The following is a 10,168-nucleotide window of genomic DNA, read 5'->3' on the forward strand; positions in this document are numbered from 1 at the left end:
GGGCGGATATCACGACGTTTTCAATATAAATTCGAGTTGTACCAAATGGCCAATGGTTTGACGTTCGATATTGGTACACTCGTTACCAGTCCATCCGGTGTCGATCAAGTTTATCGAAATAAATATTTTCCCATTGAAACGAATCGAATAATCGAATTGAACACCATGCCATGCACATTACGCCATGCCCATAACGAATTAAACTATGCAGTATGCACATTGCACATTTACAATAAGTCACAGTGCGCGATAATCCGGGAATACTAGAGTATCAAGCAGACATCAAGAATGAATTTACGAAACAGATGATTACAAATTGGAAATCGCGTATCAAATCAGTAATTTGACTCTAACATAAAATACCATGGGGTCATGAGATCGCATTGAGTAGCTCGCACCGCGACAATTGTTTGCTGAGTCAAACGGCGTTTTGGGCTACTCTTCTGTCATCCCCTATTTACGCTCAAAAAATCCTTACTGGAGTGAATTAACGATCATGGGCAGTAATGAATTCCAATCAGCATGTTTGATTGCATACTCAATAACACTGTCCAATTTCGCGGCTCGATTAAAGAACTATCACGAAAGAACGAGTATTTGCTCATTCGATTCATAGCAACGATGAGATGGAATTTCTAGGCTCGTGCTCGTCATATCGACATGTGCAACGAAATCATGTTTTTATCCTGTCTTCGATTTCGCGTAATTCATAGTGATCATTATTTTCGAACCGTACAATTGGCCAACAAGGTTATGCTGATGATGAAATTGCGGGTATGCCGAATACCCACAATATTCTCAGGCATATTTCGCATACCTCGGCACTCATGTACGAAAATTGAACATTGAACATATGACTGCTCTGCTGTTAAATCCCCAGGAATATGGTTGGTCGGAAAACGTAGCGCCAAAGAGGAAAAGATTCTTAATTTCGCGAAGGCCTGCTGTTGAATTATGTGAACTCAGCAGATATGGTAGTTGCATATATAATAGCATCTTATGAAATACGTCGGAGCCGGAGCTACCCCTCAAATAACTGGCTCCAGCTCCGGCTCTGGCTGAATTTTATGTAGAGCTCCGGCTCCGGCTCCAGCTCCGGTAAAAATGCACGGCTCCGGGGCTTCAAGTCCGGGCTCCGGCTCCAAAGCCATGCTCACAAGTACAGGTGAAAACATCCGCCCAACTGTGGCTTTATCGACCTGTGGGGCACAAGATCAACGCTTTTGGGGGTGGTCTGACGAAGTGCCTTTTCGGCACGGATTGCCGGTATAGTTGCTGTAAGGTGTTTTCTTGCGTCACGCATTGTATTCGTAGGTCCCAGAGTAGCCTATGCGTCCGGTGGCAGTGGGCAATGAGCAAGGTAGCACGACAAGGTGCTTGGTTCGACTCCGAAACGCTTCTTGTATCGATAGTGTCAAAGAGAAGAATATTATTCGAGTTGGCGTAGTCGGTTAAACCCACGGCTTTCGGCACGAAAGACTGTAATCGACTCTCGGCAGTAGCACGTTTAGCTGGATAAGGCAATTTTACAGCGACTCAGCAGACTGACTACCATAAAATCACATGGATGCCATCGTTAAGATAATTAATTACCATCAAAACCCTCTAAATGTCACTCTCTAGCATCATATAACTGCAAAAAACGGCTGCATACTTTACATTTTGGCTTAATTTCAATTTTGAAAGTTCACTGGTCCGCCAGTCATTTTTTTTGAAATTTTACCGGTCCACGAGGTGAAAAAGGTTGAGAACCACTGATATACAGTATACACCCATGGCACACAAAACTAGAACCTGTGTTGATTAACATATGTATGGCGTAACTTTTATATATATGAACACATTTATACTACCAAGTCAAAGTTTAGCCAATAATTCTGATGTGAACAAAAACAGATTCATGCAATGAATAACTACTTACGCAAAATGTCAAGCACTTTGCCGCTAACTTTATAACACGTTACAAAACATACCACTGTCTTACATCAGCGTATGATAAATGAGTTATGTTGCGGTAGTTACGCCTTGGATCGACGTTCATGGACAAAATTACATCGTTTCATGATTATGATTTCGATGCCGTCCAAATTAAACTGAATATACACGCAATTTCCAAAAGATGACTGTACACTACAGAAGATATTCACGTCACGCTAGACAAGTCTGATATATTTGCCCGGTATGGATGTGACACACGTCACTCACCCCGAGCATAGCGTACTCCATTACCGTTCAGAAATTCTCGACGTGGTACAAAATTACATGGGATATTCGACCAAGTCAGTCATGATTCCATCACAGTGCACAGAACTGGCTAATGTTAGAAAACCAAGTTTAGTCAACGCATTGAATATGAACATTCGGCAACTCATTTCTAATGTTTATGATTCGTACACAGTGCCGGGATAAGTGTTAAATGTATGGGGCCATAGCGTAGGAGAACATATATTTACGCTTACATTAGACGGGAATATCAGGTAGATACACGCGTGTGTCACACCATCAAGAAATTAATTCAGGTATTTGGTAATTACATGCTCTTGCATAGCGCATATTGAGAGATGGATAGCGCGAAAATAGCTTGCTTACCATACAAGACGCTGAATCCCTCACAGGAAGGAAACGCCTGAAGCAGCATTCTTAACATCAGAAACTGAACTGCGATGAGGTCTCAAATAAAAGCTTATCAGACTAAACAATCGATACCATAAGCCTTTTCTTGCGTGCTATGTGTAAACAAATAATCATCAGTTACCATGGTACTTTTGGCGATTGTGGGATTGCTTTGAAGACCGTCTCTATAAAACTTACAAAACTTGACTCCAAATCGTGGCATATCCAATTGTTGGGATTCCCGTTACTTCGATTTTTAGTATTGGTTGTTACTGGTATATCACACGGATCGCCTACCATTCGTAACAATTGCATCAACTGGTAACATGAATGAAGACGTTGAATTGCTAATAGATTTATAGTAAGATGATATGTCATATGTGGCATCAGTCAAGGACATGCTGCTGTTGGCGTTATCTGATATCAACTTATTCAAGAGGAAAATGACGAAACACAGAACCTACAGCTGAGTCATGAAATGGCTTCCAGATCTTGTGATAAGCATAGTGTCAGCTAGCCTAATGGCAGAACAAAATCCTCATCGTATCCAGATAAATTGATACTGAAGCGCCGGCGAACCAGCCATACACTTCACGTAAAGAATTGCAATGCATTTCATGACCCGATGCAAAGTATATTTTAAGTTAGCAGATGCGATATATCATATTAACTTATATATATGCTATGAATCGTCGACTGTCATTGTAATGAAGATGTAACCATGTAGGTGTCCCGCGTATGTGATATAGCCTTCCTATTTTACCTTCATCTTCTTCGCGGTGATTCAACAATTCGTTTGTTCACGAGCACACAATGTCCGCTGTGTACCAGTCGTAATACTTTATAATGGTGTAGGAATGTGATTTTTGCAAAGAACATATCGCTCGGTTACTTGGTGGTGCAATGTCTGTGCTTACTGTTCGCTATCACTCATATTTTATGATGCTATAAACATTATAAAGTGATTCGGCGTGTCCGAGCTAAATCCGGAATTGCAACTGTCTCCTGAAATGGACGCTTTTTAGCGTAGCGATGTCACCGGACAATGTAATCGGTTAGAGAAATCATATTCAACTCATATTGCCACTTATATGAAAATTATTTCCACAATTCTTTGAGGCAAGGCGATCCAGAAGGTCAAAAACAGATGTCATCGGCAATTAGCATACATGCTTTCTTTGCTGTCATGTCTTCAAGACGTACAAGTCGGTAGACTTGGTTTCAAACAACCAAAAATCCACTCACAGATAATTTCTGTATACTTTACTTTGTATCGTCCCAAAGTGTGTTGAGGGGCATCATGTAATTCAACAAACCTATATCAGTTACAGCTAGGGTAGCATTTAAAACAAATGGCTGTATAAAACACTTTGTTTAAAACATGTTTTAAACAGTGTTTTAAATGAGGGCCATCTAAAAAAATGAGTTTTTTTCAAGTTGTAGAATTATGCCATAATTGTGTAAATACATTCCAAAAACATGTTGTATGAGACTACGGACGACGATTACCACCCAATATAGCCGACGTATACGATATGGGATGGTTGGAACCCTCGAAATAGCCGGTGCAACAGCTATAGTACGTAGATACAGATCTTTGGTACGGAATGAATGTTCTGATGATGATGACCGCCGACCGTAAAAATGCCGCAAAACGATGCAATCCAGGTTGAAAATATTTTCGGTCCGATATGACAGAGGTTGGAAGCTTCTTTCGTCAAAGGAGCTATATTTACGCTATATTTTCAATTGTGAATATCGATCTACTATGATGCCACGATTGAACATGGGTGACGTAATGACTTTAAAAAAAAAACCAATAAAAACCATGTTTTAAACGAGGGCCTTGTTCAAAGCATGCTTGTTTTAAATTAATTTTTGTTTTAAACACAACCCTAGTTACAGCGCAACATTCTGTCTGGTTTACACTTTTTGGTGCACATTTGACAGCCCATCACAGAAATATTGTCGCGCTTTGTTTCGTGGAAATTGCTGTGAAACTGAATTTTATCCGTGCAATCTAATGCGTTGTGCTATCATTGACAATTTGAATATCCAGATTCGCATAAAATGCTTGCATGAATTGGGTGCTGAATACTGAACTAAGTTCATCATTACATGAGTTAATACTTTAGCAACTAGCATGCACGGGGTGGCGTGATTGCATTACGTGATCCTTGGTAGCAAATTAGTCTGCCGAATAGTTTATCTCAAATCATGGTGCGTGATCCGAATCATCCGATGATCGCATTACGATCTGAATCGAATTGACCCGCCAAAGATGCAGCCTATATACACGATTCTGAATCGCAGCGTTTTTTCGGGGATTTTACGATAGAATAAATTGGATCACCGTAATCTATTTCATAATCGTGTGACTAACACGAAGTAATATTTCATCGGCGTGAAGCCGCGAATGTTTGAGTAGATAACGTCCGTAAATCATTTTCATTTCAAGTATTTCAGTTGTGAAAAACACATTTAGTCCGATATCGGAAGGGTAATTTGTGCGTGGATCCCGCGAATTACACCAGATATTGTCCAATTTCCTCGACAAACAAGACCTTTACGGCCGAAAGCAAAGGATGACGTCGCGCGACATTCCCAAAATGAAAACATTCACAGCGCGTCAATACAGTGTTGCAAAACGGCGTCACAGCCAATGTTCCCTCTAATTCTTCACGAGTCTGCGCAAATACGCCAACTCACTGCGCAGGCCCTTGGACAACAGTGCGCAACCAGGCCCCCCCATAGGGTGATAAACCGAACTTCTGGGGGGCTTGGCCCCCCAGACCCCCCTCAGGCTGCACGCTTTTCACCGCTACTAATCATCTATATCTGGTCTTCGTTTAGTAGCAGTTTCGCCTTAACGCGCGAGGCGCGAAGATTTTCTATAATTCATGATCAAATCGGTCAATTTCATCGGGAATTGCATATATTGCTATCAATTTTAATCCTGTCTCTGCTCACGTAATCACAGTTACAGGTAAAGCTGATCTAGTGAGATGTGTTGGAAAAGGTAGGACCCCTAAATATAATTAAACATTTTCGGGCGTACCCGTTGGTATAATGACTTCATTGCATCATGCTATTTCGTGACCTCCTATCTGCTATGCCAAAAGATATTGAAATCTGGACATAAGTCACTTTGATTCCACTGCGACGATATGGTCACATACTATGGATTACTAGAAGACAGACATACTCGCACGACAACGCACTTGAAATCAATACATGCGATCGATGTATACGCCTATCGTGTTAAAACACTGATGTGACGTCATAATACCGGCAATGCACTCATTACTATTAAGACATACAGTCAGATATAATGATACGAATATTCAAGTCCGATTAAAGCAAGAACAAGATCAGCGTATGACCTTATCGACAGAAGATACGCGTTCAAACGAATCGAATAAAATCACAAATTTGTGCTGCTGAAAAGCTGATCTAATGCAACGCCCTACAGTGGATATAGTTGCTGCACTTCCCGTTCAACGTTTGCAAAGGGATGGATTTTTTCAACAATATTGGTGCTTCTACTTGCATATTCTGCATATTATCCTAGCCTATATCACCATACGTGATCAGATTCTCCTGATGGAAGTGATGACTTCGAAAATTCGCGGCATGTAATTGTACAGTGAATCTTAAACAATATTCATGACACGCGGAGAAGACTATTCGTTAGATTCTCGCAGTTAACTTCTAGCTGACCCATTGTTATTTATAATTTTGTTAAACCATGTTATTTCGCCATTCCCACAAAGGATTGCGCTATTGATATGGTATCCCCGATACCATAGTAAAAGAAAAATCTCTTTCGTGAGTCGCACACGATTGCAAATTTTCATTGCTTCGCGGAGCGCAATATTTGCCTTTTCGGGCCGCACTTGTAGGCCTACCTGAGTTTCAGACTTCAGCAATAGCACTATTTACCCCTGGCAATGTTCCCTCTCATTTCTCTCGAGTCAGAGCGCCTGCGCGGTGCCTTGGACAAGAGTGCGCAACGATTTTTAAAAAAGTCATCACTTCGGATTTTTTGTGCGCAGCCTAGATTTTCTGTGCGCAGAGACCGTTTCAGCACTGCGCATTTGCGCACGTGCGCAGCTTGGAGGGAACATTGGTCACAGCCCCACAAATACGACGCCAAAACTCTGAAAGCAATCACGCGCTTTTGCTACTGCAAGAATCGCATTTAACGCTGAGCTTAACGACTGGTCGAGGTTAACGCTATCGGCCGGGTCAACCCTGGGCTTGACTTCAGAAAGCGTTCCTGAAGTCAATCGGAAATTACGGGGACTCAACTGATAGACTGTAAAATTGTGTACCAGTTTTTCAAGTTTAAATATCGGTATTATCTAACATTCTGGTGCTGGCTTCTTTGTCCTTAATTTGGCTGGTTTTAGGCATAAAATATGAACGGACCAACTCTATTTTTTCAACGGATATTCCAATATCCAAAGCGCGCATATTCGCGTTGGCGCGAACTAAAATGTTCGATTTAATGCAAACACGAACTTTTATGAATGGTTCTTCATAAACGCGAACGTAAACACGAAGACATGACGTCGCGCGATATCACGATGATAATACAAACACAACCCATTTTTGTTTTCCTGTCTTTGCCCCCGTTTATTTCGGAAGTTTTAGTCGCTTGGTGTGTGAGAATGGAGCGAATTGCCCCATCTTCATTTTATCTTCTTAACTTCTTGTTCATAAAATTTTAATAGTTGGGTAAGATTTAGACACGCAAGGGGCTCTCATATGCACCCAGTTTTGTTGGACTGCGCATGGATCTTATGAGTCCATAGAAACGAATTCGCAACACAGGATGTGCTTATCATTTGCGGTTGCGTGGGAAACTTGCGAGTTTATGATTCATAACCCCAATATCAGGATATCACGTGTTGAATTCTCGAGAATCAGCATTGTTGTGGCGATACAAGGGGGCCCCGTTCGTCTTTGTTGCAGTTGAATTTACGCCGTGCAGAGAGTGATGGGAATAATAAATTGAAAGAGTTTTGTTCAAAATATGTTATGAGTAGGGCGTTTTTTTGACATGTCAAAATTTGTCAAGATTTTGTCAAAATTGTAGCGTTACGTCAAAATTTTTCAAAAAGTCAACATATTTTTTGACGTCTGCATTTCGTTTGTATCGTGGATTTTGCACTGTCGGTGAGCTTATCATTTGATATTTTACAGCTTGTAGCCTATTTTATAGGCCTACCGTTGTAAACGGCTAATTGTCTGCTCATTATGAATCATAAACGGTCAAATAAAACAAATAGGTAGACATGGTGTTATGGTAAACCTACCGCAATATCCTAACTGAAAAAAGACTTCTTGGGCATTGCATCATTCTTATATTAAGAAGCGCACGATGACAAATTGCGATGTAGACAACATCGTCAGAACGAAGTAACACGGTGTGTCTCCAGCACCAGCATTGTACGCACAACTTGGGTGTTGTCAGCCAACAACTGCTGCTGTTGAACGTTCTTGGCAAGCTTCTTAGTAAGGACATGCACTTTCTACCGAAGAATGTTGGAAAGTATATCTCGTTGTACTACAATTTTCGACCATAATACATATTGTAACCAGTGGAATTCTTCATAGGGCCAGAGTTCGTTAAAATATTGTTTGTTTATTTTTTCATGTAAAAAGTTGCCCGTTTCTAAGCCAAAAACGTTTTTTCAGGCCAAACTACTTCGTTAGGACAGTCAGTTACAACCAGAAATAAAGATATGTGGTACAATTTTGACATTATGTGGGAAAACACCTAATTTGCATACGTTACGTCACAATTTGGTAAAAATTCAGTTTGTATAGGTAAAAAAAGTCAAAATTTTGATTGTTTAGGTCAATATTTTCTTTTTTTAGGTAAAAAAAAACGAAATCTGGTGTTTAAAAATCGTTACCGATTACACATGGTTGAACCGACTACGGTTCGAACGTCTAAATTATCACGGTTCGCACGACCGGACACGAACGCAAACATTAAGTTCATCCCAACCATCTCGAACACGTAACATATGCAGCTCATACAGGCACAGTATACCAACGCCGAAAAAGGTGATAATACCTGCCAAAGGCTCGCGTAAATTAGTAACAAAAATATTGCAAACACTCCCAATTCCTTCCTAAATTCCAGCATCCAGTCGCAATACTGTTGATAACGACAATTGTGCACCTCGGGCGCATGCAAAAATGTCGGCATATCGCCATTTAGCATAACATCAAGGCGGCTATTAGCAAAGTATGCGCTACCTCTGTGACCGACAGGATCCGCATCCGATTTGGATACCGCACGATTCGTCATCTTCCCGGTTCAGATTGTCGTCGCTAGCTTCGCTTGCAGACACGGACGGACGCACTTTCTCAATCCCCATCAGTATGGCTGCTTGCAAGCGTATACTCTATCCAGATTAAGCCAAGTGTTCAAACTTCAATCTGCCCAGAAAGACGCTCCTTGTGAAAGAAATGGAATTGATCGACCGCGTCGAAAGTGCGGATTGCGACGCAATTGAATAACTACCAGGTGAATCCATAATGATGATAATACTGCTGCTTGGAAAAGGCGTTACGCTAACTGAATACTAGGGCTTAGTAAAATCGAGTGCCCAAGTAGAAGACACCGAGTCGAGTCGAGTATTAAAATATCACTTTCTATGACAGGGGCGGGCAACATACGGCACAAGACGGGATTTTGAGCGGCCCGCAGAGTTTCTGCACTTAACGTGAAATTCTAATCTGGAAGTATTGACAAATTTTATGCATCACAAAATTATCAGAATGAATCCAAGTTTGCCAACCTGAAAAAGATGGTCATGAAACTACTAGTTCTATTCGGGTCTACATACAAGCAAGCATTTTCGACCATAAACATTACGAAGACAAGGACGCGTTCCAATATAAATATAACTGGTGTTCACGTTCAGTCTTTACTAAAGGTTCCTACACTCAATAGGGAGCAAGAGTCCAAAGAAGTTATTGTTGAAAACTATATGATAGACCAAAAATGTATGATTGACTTCAACAGCTATTGAAGTACATTCGGTTATTATATTCATTAAATACTGTTCTTGGATCTCTATGCTTTAAGCTTAAAGTTTACATTAAATACGATTTATTCCTTGTAGAGGTAGATAAATACGCCCTTAATGTATCGATTCTGTAATCCAGCCCGCCAAGTACTTCATTTTGCCATGCCAGGCCCGCCGACCGGAGAGGTTGCCCGCCCTGCTCGTCGCGATGGTGTGAAATGTACAGCTTTTGACTGTAAAGTCCGTTCTTACTATATATGACGTCATGTTAATGGTACTCGCCTACTTGGATGTTCGTGTCGACGCTCAATACTAGATGCAGAATCGAATCAGTCAGATACGCGATATTGCACAACCCTACTGATCGCAATTGTAATTGATATCTTGATGAACACAGCTAGAAAATGGTCACCTTTTTATCTGTCATATCGAGCATTTTTAAAGCTTCGGCTCAAGCCATGGTACGACTTCTCTTCGCATCACATGGGAATGGTGCGATTAAAGGT

At 40.9% G+C, this 10,168-nt stretch overlaps 1 protein-coding gene across 1 annotated transcript in view; it reads right to left on the reverse strand.

The window, feature by feature from the left end:
* Positions 1–9,059, reverse strand: part of LOC145453257 (solute carrier organic anion transporter family member 4A1-like) — a 34,566-nt gene extending 25,507 nt beyond the window's left edge. Inside the window, exon 1 of the mRNA XM_080331272.1 lies at positions 8,887–9,059. Within this exon, the coding sequence (XP_080187398.1) occupies positions 8,887–9,008 (122 nt within the window). The 5' untranslated portion in view covers positions 9,009–9,059. The remainder of the gene's footprint in view (positions 1–8,886) is intronic.
* Between the last annotated feature and the right edge of the window lie 1,109 nt (positions 9,060–10,168).

This window comes from Botryllus schlosseri, chromosome 1 (genome assembly GCF_051294905.1).
Source record: "Botryllus schlosseri isolate E-star chromosome 1, Bs_hap1, whole genome shotgun sequence".
Taxonomy (NCBI): Eukaryota; Metazoa; Chordata; class Ascidiacea; order Stolidobranchia; family Styelidae; genus Botryllus; species Botryllus schlosseri.